Source organism: Crocodylus siamensis, chromosome 2 (genome assembly GCF_052110815.1).
Source record: "Crocodylus siamensis isolate JL-2025a chromosome 2, ASM5211081v1, whole genome shotgun sequence".
Lineage (NCBI taxonomy): Eukaryota > Metazoa > Chordata > Crocodylia > Crocodylidae > Crocodylus > Crocodylus siamensis.
In genome coordinates, this window is record NC_143396.1 from 93,774,010 (window position 1) to 93,792,576 (window position 18,567).

Genomic DNA, 18,567 nt, shown 5'->3' on the forward strand with positions numbered 1-18,567 from the left:
GTCAGCTTCAAATAATCACTCAGTATGGTCTGTTCCTTGCTAAGAAGTAAGGGACTTGGACAAGTGGCTTTCAGCATTGATTTGGATCACAACAGAGTTTAGGCAGAATGAAGAAGTCCACTTGGATCATCATGATTGCTTCTGAGAATGCAAATAGCCCAAATCCAAGTGCCTAGGGATTTTTTCCATCCAAAATAGAGGCACCTAATAAACCTAGGGTGCCTGTACACAAGCCAGGAGGCTGCTCTGACATGCTGTAATTGGAGCATACTCAATTAATTGATGGTAACTACTCCAACCAGCCTCCTACCCCTGCAGCATATGTAATAACACCTAGGTGCCTAAATTTGTGTCTACTGAGCAGGGTCAATTTGGATCATTCTTATTTCTGACCTAGGCACCTCAGTTCTGTCTAAGTTCTGTTCAGGCACCTGAGAGGTCAGTTAGGGTCTGGCCTGTTGTTTTTAACTATGACTGTTTACACATACTTGTATATAAAAGCAATTGCCCCACCTTTTGCATAGCCCATAGTACATTTGTGATCTACAGTCTTCTAGCATAGAGGTTATTCTACAGCCATTTGTTCACTTAACCAACAAAATGCACATACAAGTTTTCTGGTAATTAATGTGTATCATGCCAGTCACATACCATATGATTAACTGCAAATTTTACTGTTCTTTATCGTCCTGTAAAAAGTTAAAATCTAGGCTGAATAAATGATATCCCATTTTAAGCAATTTGTTCTAGGGATGCAACTAGCAACTGAAAATATACAGAGATAGGTTTACACCAACAGAAGTTTTGAAGGTTAAATAACTCTCTAGGTCCAACAAATATAACTAGGGCAGTTATGCTACAGAAAAACTCCAACCCAGCAGTCTGATGATGAACCAAAAAAAGAATCTGCCAGTGAACAAATATTGCCCTAGGAAATGATACGTTGTACTCTGTAGTTCGGAATATGGAGCTATGTAGTTGCACTGCCTATTGTTGTGAAAGTGCATAGCAACAATGTTATTGAAAAAGTGTGATAATATCTAGCTGTCTTTATTTCCTTGAAGTCTATCACATGTCTTCCATAACACTGTTTTCCATTACTACATGGTCTCACAACTATATGCAGTGCAACCAAGTAGCTTGCTGTATCCATTCTTGGATGTAGTAGGCTTACTGCTATTTCTTGTCTATGCATGGGTTGAATAAAACATTTGCACTTGCCAGGCATACACAATTCTCACTTCTCTCGGGGAAAACTATGTCAGCTACTGTATGTCACTACTAGCCACTTGCACACCTCACAGATTTTAAAAATCCAGGGTCTTCCTCCAATTACATGTTCACCAAGTCTCATCTCAGATGAGGCTACTGTGCTTCTCAACATAGTCACAAAAGTTTTCTATTCTTAACTGTCTCTCAGTAGTCTTTATCCCATACACCAGAAATAAGTTTTCTTCTGACTCTTCTTACTCTTGGGACCAGAGAAAATATGGGGTACCCAGAACCACCCAGCTTTGGTAAGCCACAACCCAGGGTTCTGACTGTCTGTGCAATTATGCCACCCAGGAAATACTCTGATGAATTACATATTCCCAAGGCCCCCTCTGTAACCTGGTTCTCCTCAGCACAACACCTTCTTTCTTGCTTTGACAATCTAGTCACTGCTGTACCAACTTGCCCTTCTGTCTCACTGCTCCATTCTGCCTTTGGTCCCTCTCTCTATCTTCCCTAGCCTGAAGATCTGGCCTCACTTCTCTGTACTCTCAGAGCCCCTCTACATGTCCAGGTAAAGGTTCAATGGGATCTAATGCATACATTGCAGAAGGCATGAGACTGCAAATCAGATTCCATCACACTTTATTGCCAGTGCAGGGGAAGCCTGATCCTGGGCTTCCCTGCACCAGCAAGAAGCAAGCTCCCATAGCTGGGAGGTCCCGCAGCTGAGGATGGTCCCAGCTGTGGGAATGCTGCACACCACCCCCGTAGCTGGGAGACTGCAGCTGCTGTGATCTCCCAGCTATGGGACACCACAGTGACTGGAAACTCTGTCAGCTGGGAGCTCCTAGGCTCAGGGATTCACATGGGCTCCCCCCAGCTGGGAGCTCCAATCAGCTGATGGGGCTCCCAGTCACAGGGGCCCCTGGCCACACATTCAGTTCATTGCGTGATAGGAAGCAGTTACAGTTTGTAACTTATTCCTCTTTTTATTATGCCATTAATTGATTGGATGTGTGGCCAGGTGACCACTTAAGGCATGATTAATTAATCCTGCCTTAAGTGTAACATCTAGATATGGTCTTATGGACCTTCTTCCTAGATCTGTCACCAGGCAGCTTCCCTGGCCCCTGCTCCCGCTGGGAGCTGTCCAGCACTGCCTCTTAAAACTCTTTATTTTTTTAGTAGGACTAACTACCTGCTCTCTCTGTTCAGCCTGCCTCTTTTTATAGGTCTGCTGAAACAAGTCACCAGAGACATGCTTCTTTCTGACCTTAAGGGGCCAGCACTTCCAGTCCTATCATAACTCTTAGTAACAGGGAAAGGGGAACTCTTACACCCTTTCAGAATATCATTACATCACAACAAGAATCACTGAAAACCTCTGTAAACTAGTGAGAGCTGGAAAATGTATGATCTGTGAGAAGTTGACCTCCCTAGTTTGGTTATTTAGGGGCTGATGAAAGATTAATAATTGGACAAGACAATGTCCAATAGTTCTGAGAACCTTTCTGAAGTATGGGGTCTACTTCAAGCCCTGCTACGTTCACTGCTCCAGGTGAGCCTGGCATGGAAATCTGGCTCTGGAGGGACACTGGGCCAGCAATTAGACAGTTACATTTCCCATGCTGTAGACCAGCACAGATTAGACAAGCTCCCAAGAGGCCCCTGGAGTTTCAGTCCTTAAAACAGAGCCTGTGGGGAATGACAGGTGGTCTTCTCCCTGGAAAGGGGGAAAGCCAGGGAACTTACCTGGGGTTGACATGGAAGCGTAAACTAACTGCTGCCGATGGATGTGGTGGATTTCAGCTGACAGAGATGATGCAAGAAACCTCACATGATCATAGCTGCTTCCAACTTACTGGTGAACCAGTAAGGATGATGCTTTGTCATTAAAGAGGGAAAAGGGTACAGGTTCTCTGTGGTGGATTGCCAGTAGGTCCTGAACTAGAAAAGCAGAAAACACAAGAAAGAGATAGAGAAAGTGAGAGTGAGTTGGCAAAAGCAGATACCTTAGTCTGAGTATAAGCCACTTGGAAATTGGCACTAATTAAGGCCAGAAAAACTGTTCATTGTGGGATCATAATGAACTGAGCCAAGGGAAGTGGGGGCCTGATGGACTGTGGGACAGAATCAAAGAGTAAATTGACTGACCAGAGTCAGGACTGTGTCTAAAATGGCTCTGAGCTTCAGTGAGTAAGAGGTACAAAATCAGTTGAGAAACCAACTGAATCAAGGGCAGACTAAGCAGCCTAAGCTCCCTTGATTAACTGAGAGCATTTAGATAACGAAGGACCAGCTGGTCATTCAGGGTGTAGTGGACATCATAAGAAACCTGATCGGCTGGATAGGCTAAGAACTGGGAAGTTAAGTGAGGAAAGAGTAGTCTGAGATATAAGAGGACCCAATACCAACTAACTCTGTTTAAGAGGAGAAGTTCATGGAACAGGGAACTGGTCACTTCATTTATTAATTAAAGTTGCACTTATGATTTAGTGGACCTAGACCTGACCAGAAACAGACTTGGGGAAAGTACCAGAGATTGGGAGAGAATAGAGTCATGTATGTAATTCTTTGTAGTTGAATGGGCATCATTAATCACATCAACTGGGTGACTGTTGGACCAACATGTTGGGGGGAGGAGCCCTGAAAAGAAGCCATCACTAAAGGTAACATGGAGGGAATTCATTAACGGGGTGGACATTCTTGAGTGACAAAATCAGTGGACAGTGGAGTGGAAACCCTAAGAAGAAAATCGTGTTAGTGACTAATTAGCCTCAGCAGTTACATTTTCTATAAGCTCTAAGAACCTACAGTCTCTTGCATGAGTGACCTGTTCAATCCTACACTCATTCATTCCAGTGACAGCTCTGGTGATGAATTTAGTGAGAAAGCAGGGTAGATTTGTACCTTATAGACTACCCTATAGACTAACTAAATGACATATAAAAAGCATAAGGGGTTGTGAATTTGAGTTCACTTCATTAGATGCTGTGAAAAGACATGCACGGAGTAGTGTATAAAGTGGAGTGAGTGATTTGAATGCAAAAGTAGGAAGAAAGAAGGGAGAGGAAGTGGGGAGGCAGCAAACAGGAAGAGAACCCGTAGGAACAAAAGGATCACAAAAGCTAATCCAGGTAATGGCATAGGAATCCATAGTCCCTGCTTAGACCATACTTAACACAATCCACTCTGTGGATGATTTCTTGCTCCTCAATTTCCTGTTCAAACTGGTTTTTAAAATTCTTCTGCCTGAGAACAGCAATCCTGAGGTCAGCAATCAAATGTGCAGGAAGGTTAAAGTGTTAAGTTGAGGAACCACATCAGTGGTCTATACAGGAAACAGGAACAAATCAACAGCAGACTTGCAGAAGTAAGAAAAAGAGTGCAGAACCACCTGGACATAGACATTTACTAAGAGAAAATCTTTGTATCACAAACAGTTTCCCTCCTTTAAGAAGAAGGAAGCAAAACTTTCCAAACTTGCATGCTCTGGCAACAAACCTATAATTGACAGTAATGTCATCAACTTATCTAACCACACTCTCAGCCCCACTGAGGCATCTGTACTATCCCAGGGTCTTTGTTTCTGTCCTACTATGCAACTTAGTACAGTGCAGCTGTACAGAGACCTTGGGGCTTTTTTCCACTGCCTAAAACTGAGGGACTATTTCCATAACAAGAAGGTATGCAATATTCAACCTGCCACAGACCAGGCCTCAATACAGCACGTGAGAAAAGACAGCTCCCGAACTCTGCCTGAGGTGTGCAGCCTCATTCTGGACCTGCATATAAACTGTTTCCAGCTCTATGTCCACTCCAAGATTGCCAAAAAGCAGCATTTATGTTACAATCTCTACAAACTGGAGAGCCATATTTATCCTAAAAACAACCTTGGGATTGTCATACAAAAGGATAAGAGGGTTGCAACTGTTATTATGGACAAAACAGCATACATATAAGAAGCCAAGAGATAACTTTCCAACATGGAATTTTACAAAATCCTGACAGAGGACCTCTAGCACAATACCAGAAGAAACTAGATAAACTCTTAAAGCATATGCCTCAGGAAACACAGGAGATCAGGACTGCTTCCACCTGTCATAAACCTAGACCAGGCAACCTTCAGGAGAACAAATTGACCAAGCCTTAAAAATAAAAAATGCAACAGTCAGAACCAAAGTATTTCCATTCAGAATGAGTTGATTGAAATTCTAAAGAAATCAACACAAAACTGACATGGAGTTTCCCCTAAAAGGGTGCTTGCTTAGGACCACTGCAGCTAGTCCTCTGAAGACAGCCCAGGTTTGGCTTCCAGACCAAAGTGGGAGCCTGGATTCCTTTGTGCTCTGAGACCCCAGCCTAAGGTCTCTCACCTTTCTTGGCTGTCTGTGGCACTGACTCAGGGAGTGAGCATCCAGTTCAGGGGCTTCACCTCCTGTGGGGCAATCTAGTGCAACCTCCAGTTGAGGCAATCTGTGAACCTCTAATTCCAAGCAACACAGCAGACAGTGAAGGCATGTATTGGGACACAGGCCATCTAACCAGAGGCTGGGGTACCTATGAGGTTACATAGCCCCTCTGTCCCCAGTCCACTCTGCAAAACCCTGAGGAGTCCCAGGATACTCAGCCATTCCCTTTCCAGTTTCTCCAGCTGCTCAAAGCTCCGGTACTTCTTTCAGCCCCCAGACTCTTCTCCCCTCAGCCTGCTCTCCTATTGTCATATTTCTCTTGTCTGGATACTTCCTGGGCCATAGAGAATCTCTACAGTGTGCACATCTACACCTCCTTTCACCTCCTGAGTGTCAAACATCTCACTTTTGTTGATATATCAACAACACCATTCAAGACTCTACTGATGCTAAAAGTCTACCTTGTTTCTCCTGAATGTAGCCAGCCCTGGCACTTATCCCTTCATTCTCCATGCACAAAGTGAACACAGTTAATACAGAACCGTCACAATAAAGCCCATAATCTGTCAAAGTAACATAAACAGCTAAACTAAGTACTGTATCCAAATAAAGCCTCACATACAATATAGGTAAGAAAAGCTAAAAATAATTATCTGACATGATCTAATATAGCAGTTATATTAACTGATTGCTCTCCGGGTCCTTGGGGAGAAAGCAGGGGGGAGATACTCCCACCCCCCACAGAGCACCTGGCTGGGCTGCTGGCTCCCCCAATCCTGGGGGCACTGTGGAGAGGCACTGTCCCCACTTCCCTCCCCTTGGCCAGGCTATGACTCTCACCTGGTGGAAGGAAGATGCAGGGTGGGGATGAGAGGCCATTACTAACAGCCTGGGGGTAGGGCTGGCTGCACTGGCTCTGGGCACACAGGCTGTTTGGCTATGCCTAGCCCTTTTGGTTGCTATGGGCAGTCTCTGGTAGCTCCTGAAGCCTGCAGAGCATGCTGGGAAGTGTGTGACAGCACCACCTGTGTCCTGGCCTCAGCCAATGCAGGGAGGCTCCGAGCCTATTTCCTCCCCACCCGCCACTAAACACCAAACAACTGTTATATTCGATTGCACTGTAACTTTTAGCACTTTGCATAAAGGTCAAAAGTTACAGCATGATTGCAAGTGCCTTCCTGTGCTTCTGTACGCACCCTTGCCTGAGCTAATTTTCATAACAGTGTTCCCCAACAGTCTAATAATTTTCTTCTTGACAACTGCAAGGTATAAAAGAGGTGCAGGAGAGCTGGCATTAATTGAAAAAAAGAACACAGTAAACCAACAAAAGCAAAATATCCTGATGCAGAGGAAAGAGAGGAAGCATAGTAGAAGACCATTATAGCTATATTTAGAGTTGCTTAAAGGACTAGACAATGAAAGAGAAGTCATACAAAAAGTGGAAATAAGGAGAGATAACTAAAGGGGAGCATAAAAGAATAGCACAAGTATGCAGGGATAAATCAGAAAGCTTAAGTCACAAAAAAGGAAGAAAAAAGGTAAACAGAAAAGTTTATATAAATATGTTAGAAGTAAAAAAGACAAAGGAAAGTACACATCCATTTTTAATGAAAAATAGAGCAAATACCATATGACACAGAAAATGCTTCAATTTACTCAAAGGAAGTTAACTGTGACCAGATATTTAACATAATTAGTGTTAACAAGGAGATAGGAGCATAGACCAAAATAAAGGGAGTCTAGTTTTGAGTATGTTTAGAAAAGATTAACAAATCCACAGGGCCCTTAAGGAACTAGCCCAAATAACCTCTGAACAATTAGAAAATAGCTTTAAGGGAATGATGGAGATCCAAGAGGACAGGAGAAAGGCAAACACAGTATACCTGTTTTAAATAGAAAAAAAGGAGGACTGAAGTAATTATAAACCAGTTAGGCTAGTTCGAGCTCTGAAAAGGTTTTTCGAACACATTATTAAACAATTAATCCACAAGAAATAGAGGATAATTAAATGATAAAACAGTCTACATGGATTTGCTAAAATGATCCCATCAAACCAGTATAGTTTCTAGATTAACTGGCCCACTAAGTGGGTAGCAGTAAATGCGATAGGCCTTGACTTTTGTAGGGCTTTGGACTCTGCTCCACATGATGTATGTATTAACAAGCCAAGAAAACCTGCTCTATTCCAAGTCAGCCTAAGGTGGGTACACAACTGGTGGAAATACTGCTCATAGAATAGTTATCAGTGCTATGCTATAAAGCTTTTGTACCATACCAAGAAGGAACATGCAGCTGTCTGTCCTGGGCCCAAATCTATTCAACATTTTTATTCACAACTTGAATGATAGAATAAAATGTACACTTATACCATTTGCAATGAAACCAAGTTGTTGGGGAGAGGTTTACAAACCTTTTGGAGGAAAGGATCAGAATTTAAAATCTTCTGACAAATTGAAACGGTGATCTCATATCAAGAAATGTCTATAAAGACAAGCACAAATTGCTAAATTTAGCAAGGAGAAATCACAAATTAAACATAAAATGGGAAATAACTAGCTAGGCAGTAGCATGGGATTAAATGCTCTGCTGGTACAGTGGATCACAAGACAGATATGAGCCAACAGTGAGATGCTGTAGTAAAAGGTAAATCTCATTTTGGGGTATAGTACTGGAAGTGGCTTATGTACGACATGTAATTATCAGGCTATGCTCAGAACTAGTAAGCCTCCTCTGGAGTACTAGATCCAATTGTAAACATTATACTTAAAGAAAGATGCAGTTTAACTGAAGATAATACAAAAAAACAGCAACAAGAATTAGATGATATTTCAAAAATGTGGCCTGGGGCAAAGCCAAAATCCAATGCCTGTACATCCCTGCAATGGGAGCCAGTTCTAAGGGCAGGGGTATGCCAGGAATGGATCATGGCTCTGCCCTGGGCCCCAGCCCCACACTTGCATTGGCCTAAGGTCCTGACTCACCCCCAGCCCCATCTCCAGCCCTATTCCCAGCCACCCTGCTCCTGGACACCACTCACCTCACAGCCCCGTCCCATCTGCCCGCTCAAGTGCATGGAAACTCGAGATCCAGAATCACTGGATGATGATAGTACTGGGCCAGGCCCCGGGGCAAAGCCACTTAGGGAGTTTGGTGAGCTATTGTGGGCATGGCTGTGGGGAGGGGAGAGGGGTGCTGACCTGTCCTGCAACAGCTCACCAAAACTCCCTAAGTGGCCCAAATAATTGCCTCCTCCCCCCATCCCCTGTTTCACCTTGTCTAATAAAAGAAAATAGTAATTTTGAGATCTCATGAATGCTGTGACTATTTATAATGGTTCAATACATTCAATACAGATGTTTCTCTAATTGTGATTCAGAGTTAACTCAGCATTCAATGAGGGTGAGCTCAAGTTTCCAGTTTTGAAATGAACATAAAATGCATTGAAACACGCAACATATGAAAATAGGACTGCTAACATACACTGCCAGTGCCTTATTATTTTATTTAATTATAAATTTTTCTGTTTCTGCATGTCTATCTATAGACAATGCTTTAATAAAGGAATTGCAGAGGAACAGGCTCATGTGGATAGAGGAGTAAAGTTGGAATCAGGCTGTGGGTTCTATTTGCAAGGCTTCTACTGATCTTCTCTCTGATGTGGGCAAGTCATTTAACTTTCATAAACTTGGAAATACAATATTCCCTTGAGGTGTTATATTCTAAAGTTTTAATATACAAACATTTTAAAATATTTTTATATCCTCGATTGAAAGTAAATCATTATAAGTAACCATTTTGTTACTTAACTATTCAGAGTTGACATCCTTGGACCAAAGTAAATCATTACAAGTAAGCACTTTGTTACTTATATTCAGAGGCTGGCTGTTTTTCATACAATATGTCTTGTGCCAAACCTCAAATCTCTGGGCATTTCTTCTTCATTTTTTAGCATCACTGTGTTTGATCATCTGCAGGTTAAACTTAATGAAATAAACATAAAGGCCAAATGCATAAGGATTTTCTTTCTCCCCTGAAATTCTGATTCTCCTTTCATTTAGGTTAAGTACAGACATTCAAAAAGCCCGAGCCTGAATTGATTCAATCTTTGCAGGTTAGTCTAACCTGTGTACATTGATTCAGCAAGCAAGTGAATAGACATTCACATTTGAGTCTGGAAATGCAGCCACATGCCTGCAGTGGCTCAGGCTAGAAGCTGGGGGGCACTAGGGTGAGCCTTCCCTTCCCTTCCACAGCTGAGCTGGAGGGGGGAACTCTTGTCCACCCTCTCCCTTCCTTCTCTCACTGGGGGACCACAGCCAGGGTCTTCCAGCCCTGGCCACTATCTCTGCCGCTTGCCCTCAGCCAGGCAGATCCTGGCTGGTGTTATAAGCTCCTCCCTGCCCACTTTGCCACAGAAGGCGATGCCAGCCAGTGTCTAGCCACACCCCTGCCCCTGCCACTGGAACAGCAAGGGTGGTGGTGGGGGGACCGTGACAGTGGCAGCAGCCCCTGTCATGGTGCCCCAGGGAGCGCAAGACTCTTCCCGGTGTGGGGGCTGTGCTGCAGGCAGGAGCATGGTGGCTAGAGCTGCCACAGTCTGCATGGAGAAAGTGGCAGCAGTGCTAGGGTTGTCTTGGGGGGCTATGGCCAGCCCAAAATTTGGCTTAGCCCCCACTGCCACCCACCTTGCACTGGCTGCGGCAGCTCTGTCCACCTCACTTCTGTCTGCAGCACAGCCCCCACATCAGGAAGAGGCTCATACTCTCTGGGACACCATGACAGTGGCTGCTGCTTCTGTCAAGGTTCCCCCCCTGCCGTGCCAGCAGCAGGGGTGTGGACGTGGCCACACACTGGTCGACATGGCCCCTGAGGGGGCAGGGAAGGCATTTATTCCTCTCTCCCTTCCCTCTCCCACCGGGGAACCCCAGCTGGGGTCTGCCTGGTTGGGAGCAAGTGATAGAGGCAATGGCTAGGGCTGAAGACACCAGCTGCAGCCCCCAGTGGGGGATGGGAGGGAGGGGGGAATAAACCCCCTCCCTGACCCCTTCACCTCAGGGGTCCATACCAGGCCAGCATCTAGCCATGCTTCCACCCCTGCTCAGGCTAAAGAGTAGAGGGCTGGGGCCAGCCCTGCATTTTGGAGTAGACAGCACAACCCAGCCCAGGGCTGCACAGCATGCTGGGGGACTCTGATTTAACTTAAACCAGGAAGGGGTCTGGGACAGAATTTCGATAAACCAGTTTGACCTCAATCAGTTAAGTCTGATACTACATTCAACCAGGTTTATCTTAAAAGAGGTTTGGCCGTTTTGAACCAGTTTCTGATCATTTAAACCTATTTATGTGTATCTTCTGTCCCTAGCCTTAAGGTGTTGAAAGATGGGTAATCCTTTTTGGGGAGGGAGTTGGAGACAGGCTTTTAGCCACAAACAGACTGAAACCAAAATCTGATTGCTCCACTTTTAAATGAACACTGGAATAATATGAAGACAGGAAGAGAAACTGTACAAGAGAAATGAGATGGGCAAGCCTGCTATATTGTCTACTGAGAAATCAGGCTTAGAGTATTATTGGAAATGAAACTGAAATTGTGAAATAACAACAGACCACTGGCACTCCCAGGCAGACAAAACCAAGAGCAGAGCCACTGAAGCATGCTGAAATCTCAGCTGTCAGCTAGCTGGACATAGAAGTCAGAATTAAGCAACACACAGCACCAGCAAAACATTACTCAACAAAACGTGAAGGAAGCAACAGCGTGGAAGGAAGTCCCTGACCTGCTGGGACAACATAAACAAAAAGTTTGAGGACAGCACATTTGAAGGATTAAGAGGCTTAACAAGCTGCAGTAGGCTGCCAACAAAGTTCATACCTCCATGGCGAATGGCGTGCCACGGTGGCCCCAACAAAAAAGCAAACACATGCACAAAAGATGCAAGAACTGCAAAAAAATGGTTGAAATGAAGGCTCTAATTATTTCCATGAAGTTGATAGAGAAGTTTGGGTTGTAGGTAGAATATGCCTGGAAGAGGTCCCAGGAATTTCATTCTGGGTTCACAAAGCTAAAATGCTAACTGCAGTTGCAGCACCTCTGTTAACAGGCCTTTTAATAGAAAAATAGGTTATTTTTACAGAGTCATTTCTTGCTAATACCCAATGCACCATATATAAAACACAACATGGCGTTGTGTTTTCAGTAGATGATTTGCTGCGGTTAGAAACTCCCTAGAAGGGAACTGTCTGGAAAGCCAGGGAAGTATAGCTCCACCTGTGTGTCTATTTTCTTTGCTTATTAAACTTATTCTTTAGCACACACAACTCATTTGATCTCTTCAGGACAGAATAAAGGTTTTTTTGGTACAGCAGCATGCCTCAAGGATATGGCACGTCAAACTTGATGGTACATTCTTTTTACACCTTTCCTTAAAAGCAACACACTTACCAGTTAAAAAAAAAGAAAGAACCCATAAGTTTATTGCCATTTCAAAGTGAACAATCAATATAAGTAGGAAAATATTGGAAAATTGCTATTAAAAAAACCTGTTGAAACACACTGAAAACAGATTTAATCTTAACCCTAACCCAACTCTCTTAACGCTTCCTGATAAGTATACATTTAAAAAAGAAGATATTTGGGTGGTTGGGTGGTCAGCATAGAAACACTTCATCATTTACCTTTCTATTGCAACCTTAACTATTGCGCCGGGGAGGGCAAAACGATTTTCACAAAGAACAATTATTAGATTTCTACCCTTCCCTGGTTGTGCCTCCTATTTGAACTCCCATATACAAAAGAATCATTTGCCAAGGCTACATGAAGGATACACTAAAAACTTGAATGCCCTAACTCTATCCTCTTCCCAACCAACAGTGTGGACTATCTGACTATTTATTTTATTTCCTTTCTTTTAACTTCATCCAGTAGCAAAAACAGCATGGGACATACCTACTTGACTATGACAAATGCCACACCAACGGTCAACGTGCTACACTGTCACTACTTCTGTACCTTAAGAAACAGTGCCCCATCAAGTACAACACTCCTTTATACTTCTCTGTCTTGTAGCATGTATTAACAGCGCCATAGCTGTAAATCGATCTAGAAATATTAACATTGCATGTCATATATACAAGGAGAGAAGGGAATCTATTATTTCCTGGTATAAATGGGTAAAACTGTACTGTACAGTAAATATGGTGACTTATGCCAACTTGAGCGTAAATTTGATACCCACACCATGAAGGTATCAAATTTATGCCTGGTTAGTTACTGTGCAGTAATGCACATGTAGACGCCTTACTGTGTAGTAACACTAAATTTAGTCCCAAATCAGTCCAGACACAGTATTGATGCACTTTAATGCCTGCACGTTGAGCATTTATACACATACCTTTTTGTCCTACAAAAATGATCGTACTTTTTGGGATACAGGTTGTAGCAGTGTTTGTCACAGGCAAAAGCAACCAGAATTCTTGATGGATGTTATATCTTTTATTAAATCATGTAGATAGTTGCAAAAACAATCTGTATTTGCAAGCTTTCCAGTACACGTGCCCTTCCTCACGCACAGGAGAGTGCAAAGATAGTACCATTTCTCCCAGGTGGAAATGAAAATTCATATTTCTAGATGGCAGAAGGCTTGGGCTAACAGGATTAGCCCCCCTAAACTAATTTCATGGCAGCTGGCGACAGCAACAGCACCACAGTACCACTGTCCTGCAGCATCCAGCAGTGCTTGATGCCACCACTATGCCCCACTGCCAGCACCCTCGCTGCACACTCCATGTACAACACAAGTGCGCGCTGGCCCTGCAGCACCCTCATCCCCCCCAAATCGTATTTTCTCCAGTCGCTACGGTTTCTCGGAGGAGCTGAAAGGTGGTCTAAGCGGTGCAGCAAAAGCGGGGTGAGCAGGGTGACTGCCCCAGGCGCCCAAGCAAAGGGCAGGGCATGGGATGGAGCCACATCTCATCCGGGGGTGCGCAGGGACTGGGCAATGGCAGCTGCCAAGCATGGGGGGCCCCGTGCCCTTGAGACCTGTGCGCGGGGCGAGGGCGGGCTGCTGCGGTGGGCGCCAAACGTCCTTGCTACGGCACTAGGGGGAGATGCCAGCTAGAGCACGTGTGCCCGAAAGCTGGCAAAGAAAGCCATTTTTTCATTTTTATTTGTTTGCAAGCGTCTAGTTGGTCTAACAAAAGAGGTCGTCTCTGCCCCCAGCTCTGACCCTCCGGAGCACTGGGGCTACACAGTACCAGGCGCGAAGCGTCCCCGCCACCGCGATCGTTGCCGGCAGCCCCCCCGAGCGGGGCCGGGAGGCGGCGGGGAGCGGGGCCGGCGGAGCTAGGACCCGGGCGCCGCCGCGCACACCGCATTGCCATTAGCGCGGGGGCCGGGAGGCAGCCGCAGCTCGCTCCGCCCGCCCGCCCGGCCCGGGGCCGCGATGCAGCGCCTGGCGTAGCTCGGCAGAGCAGGGGCCCGGCCCGCATTGTGCGAGCGTGCATGGCCGCGGCGGGGAGCCGGGACGAGGCGGCTGGCGGCGGCGCCCGAGCGCGGGGGGCTTAGCCCGGCCGGCGGGCAGCGCGCAGCGGCCGGCCCCCATGGCCAGCGCCCGGAGCATCGAGCTGGAGCACTTCGAGGAGCGGGACAAAAGGCAGCAGCGCGCGGGGTCGCGGCGGGCGGCGGGCGGCGGCGGCCCCAAGGGCAACGGGCTGGTGCCCAGCCCCGCGCACAGCGCGCACTGCAGCCTGTACCGCACGCGCACGCTGCAGGCGCTCAGCTCCGAGAAGAAAGCCAAGAAGGCGCGCTTCTACCGCAACGGGGACCGGTACTTCAAGGGCTTGGTCTACGCCATCTCCAGCGACCGCCTCCGCTCCTTCGACGCGCTCCTGGTGGAGCTCACCCGCTCCCTGTCCGACAACGTCCACCTGCCCCAGGGCGTGCGCGCCATCTACACCGTCGACGGCAGCAGGAAGGTCACCAGCCTGGAGGAGCTGGTGGAGGGTAAGGGGAGGGCGGGTTTCCCCTCCTCATGGGGGTCTACCCTTCTCGACCCCCGCCCTCAGCCTTTCTTGTGCCAGGACCCATTTGGAAACATCCGTGGCCAGTCCCCATGCCATACCCTTCGCTCCTGCTGCCCGATGCCCCCCAGGCCGCAGCCCCCCGGTGTGTGGGGCCAGCAGGTGGTGGAGGGTGTGTGAGGCAAGAGGGCAGTGGGGGGTGCATGGGGGAAGGGGGCGGTAGGGAGGCAAGGGGGGGGGGCTGAGGAGGGGTGGGGGCACAGTTGGGGGCTGTGGGCAGACACAGGCATGGGCAAACTGGGCAGCCGCCCGGGGCCCAGGCAGAAGAGGGGCCCAAAATGTTTTGGGTTTTTTTTCCCCTGATTTAGTATTATCATTATCTCTGGTGAAAGGATACTCAATACTAAAAGTTTCCCCAGGCCCACCAGGAGTCTAGGTACAGTGCCATGTCGGGTGAGAGGGGCGGTGGGTGTGCGTGGGCAGACTCAGACACAGGCATGGGGAAATCAGGTGGCTGCCCCAGGGCCCAGACAGAAGTGAGGGTCCAGAAATGGTCATTTTTTTCCACGGTCTGATTATTATCATCATGATCTCTGGCGAAGGGGAGCCCAATACTAAAACATTTGCCCAGGCCCGCCAGGAGTCTAGGTGCAGTGCTGCGTGTGGGGCAAGGGGGTGGTGTGTGGGGTAGGGCAGGGGGGCCCTAAGCAGCCCCTCACAGGCTGGATCTCTGCCAGCCTGCAAGGGGAAAGCCACGGTGTTCCACCTTTTTCTCCTTTAAAGGAGAATCCATTCTTAAAGTTTGTTGATCCATTTTGAAAGGTTGTTCTTGTGACCCACTTCAGAGTTGCGACCTATGAGTTGAGAAACACTGCTCAGGGCCTGCCCAGATACTACCTGATGGCTTCCACCCCCTGAAGTAACTTCAGACTGGCCTCAGGTGGCTTGAGAGCAACACCTGACCCATTGGCGAGGCTAGAGCTTAACAAGAACAAAAAAAAAAAAAAGAAGAGTCCACCACTGATGAAGTTTGGGATGGTTGGGTCTGATGAGCAGGCACCAGCAGGAAACAGTGTGGAGAAAGGGGAGTGACTGGCCCAAAAGTGGTCAAAGCCAGAGTAGATCAGTTTGTGGGAGAGTTTCCACTTCCCCTCCTGGGCCCTTTCCCCCACACTATCTTTCTCCTGCCCTCCTAGCTCTAGCCTGATGTTCCCCCAAGGCCTGCCATCAAGTAGTCTGTGTTGTTTTTTGCTGGAAACTTCCTATTTCTGTATCTGGACCTGTACCACCCCCTCCCCCTTTCTCCTGCCTCTAGCTTGTTTTCACTGTTGCTTCCTAAAGACCTGCCCTAAGGTAGTCTATCTCTGTGTTTCTCAATCCATGGGTCGTGATCCAAAAGTGGGTCACAAGAATATATGAAAAGATCATGAACAAACTTTAAAAATGGATCAACAAGCTTTAAAAATGGGTTTTCCTTTAAAGGAGAAAAACATGAGAAACCATGGCTTTTTCCTTGCAGGCTGACAGATCTAGCCTGTGAAGGGCTACTTGGGACCCCCCTGCCTCACACACCCACCCTCTACCCCACACATTGGGAGGCTGGGGCCTGGAGGTGGGTGGCAGTGGGTGAGGGAGGGGCACTGCGTTGGGACTGGCCATTGATGTTTACAAATGAGTCCCAGTACCTGGAAAGGTTGAGAACCACTATGTTGTTATGTGTTACTGGGGAGTTTGCTGGAGAGTTCCCACATTACATCTGGACCTGTACCCCTTTGCTGTTCTCCTGCCTTCTTGTCTCTAGCCTGTTCTCACTGACGTTTTCCCAAGGCCTTTCCTAAAGTAGTCTATGTTGTCTGTTACTGGATTTTATGTGTTTAGTTAAGTGGCTGATTTCTATTTCTCCCTGCCCCATCTACATGATCAATGGTAAAGTTTTTGGCTGGCTTCCAGGTGTCATTTTTATTTACTTAGGGAGGGAAATGTTTTAATTTTACTCCCTTAACACTGCTGTGTGGGTATTCATGTCCTGCATAGAGTGCATCATGCCTGTTTAGGAAATGCATGTGGTTGCCCTGAAAACAGTTATCTTTTAGAAGCCTTGACACTTATACAGTGACATTTTTAGTGGAGTTATGACCTCCATTCATCTTCAAACTTCTGGCCCCCATTCAATTTTAAGAGAGCTGGGTGCTTTGGTGCCTCTGAAAATCTCACTGGATGCCTTTCTGCGTTTTTAGATACATAGATTCCTTTAAAATTAGGCACTGGGTCACATTTGAAGATAGGACTTAGTAAATTATATCAGAGGTTCCCAACCACCGGGCTGCAGCAGGTCATGGCACGAGCCCCACTGCTCAGAGCTCCATCTGTCTGCCTGGGCAAGAGGCTTCCAGGGTCACAGCTGAGCTTCTGGGGTTAAAGCTGGTTGGCAGGGGGGCTCCAGGAGGGAGACAGCTGGCTCTGCACACCCCATTCCCACCAGGTCGTGGTAAAAAATAAAAGGTTGAGAACCATTGATCTATATGACTTAAACCTTGCAGTGATGAGCAGAACAGTATCTTGAGTTCCTCTAAAAATCTGGACCCTTTCTCTTGTCTAAGAAAAAAGCGTACCTTTCTTATACCTTTCTTTTTGTAAGGCAATGACAGCTGCCTGAAGGTGAGTTTTGTGGAATTCTTACCAACTGTTCTTTGTGGTTGCCAGCCTTTTCCATAATGTGCACCCGCATCCATCATCCAGTCTACTGGAGGGTTTTTTTCAAGTTATTCAGTTAAAGGCATTTTCTACTTGAAACTCTGCCTATGTTATAGTTTTGGAAATGGGCCAGTTCACTTCAGTATGTATACCCACCCACACACACTGAAAGTCTGTTTTTATTAAAGTTTCTCTTGCTTTAGTCCTCTTCTGTACATATATATTTTTAAAATACTTTATTCCTTCTGCATGCTTTTTTACAACCTCATCTAAACAGAATTTTAAGTTAGGTATTATTTAAGTCAGTCTTTTAAATATCAGAAGTGAAATCCTTCACTTCCTGACATCAGTAGGTGGTTTCATTCCATCTGTTTCAAAGCGTGTGGAATTAAAAAAAAAACGCTGTCTTTCCTCCCTCAGTCTCCAGTAACCAAATCAGAGACCATTAAAATTGCGTGCCTAGTAGATGCAGTCTTCTATCTAGAAGTTAAATTAATGCTAAAAATGTTGAATTATAAAGAGGTTATATAAGAGGGCATTGTCAGAAGAAGCTTTGTCATTCATAGTAAATGTCATTTCATGTACTGTTCAGAATCACCAGGGCAGTTCTGTTGCACAACAGCAAAACTCTTGGAAAAAAACACTTTCATGGTACTCTAAATAAAATAAAAGGGGAAAGATTGACAATTATTTACTAACCACCCATGACCAGCACAGCTTACACAAATCTGCTGAAAGTCCTGCAGCATCATAATTGGATTAGTCTGTTAGTACACCAGGCTTCTACAGAGAAGAGCAAACTCCAGGATAGGGAGTGTGCAGGGGTAAGGGAAAGCAGAAAAAATAGTAGGTCTGCCACCTTTTGAAGTCTGCCTCACATTATTCCCACTCCCCATTTAACTAATTGTTTGATTATGAAATACCACTTTGGGTTTGAGCTTGAAGTATGTTTACTATGACTAAATTCCTTGGACTGCTTTGAAAATATCATTCTTGCCATTGCTTTAATTAAAGGGATCAAAGAGGAAAGGACTGATTCCTCACCATGCTAGATGCTGGTGGTCTTGATTCTCTCCTTTTAATTTCTGTTAATTGTGCAGTTGATCATACTGCCTCCTATTATCTCATATTTCAGTTTTTCTGGAGCTAGGAAAATGCTGAGGACCTGATATCTCTAGAACAACTGTTAAACTAGCAGGTTATTTCATGTCTTTGGATGGAAGAGCTA

General features: G+C 45.9%; 1 protein-coding gene across 7 annotated transcripts in view; it reads left to right on the top strand.

Moving 5' to 3' along the window:
* Nucleotides 1-13,884: 13,884 nt before the first annotated feature.
* The window catches only part of DCLK2 (doublecortin like kinase 2), a 160,410-nt gene continuing 155,727 nt past the window's right edge, over nt 13,885-18,567 (top strand). Inside the window, exon 1 of one of the 7 annotated variants that reach the window (XR_016440775.1) lies at nt 13,885-14,628. Coding sequence is in view for 4 of the 7 variants with exons in the window: in XM_090036370.1 (XP_089892496.1) it covers nt 14,226-14,628 (403 nt within the window). In the remaining 3 variants the exon portion in view is untranslated. The remainder of the gene's footprint in view (nt 14,629-18,567) is intronic. The other 6 variants (XM_090036370.1, XM_090036371.1, XR_016440773.1 and 3 more) reach the window with 6 other exon arrangements.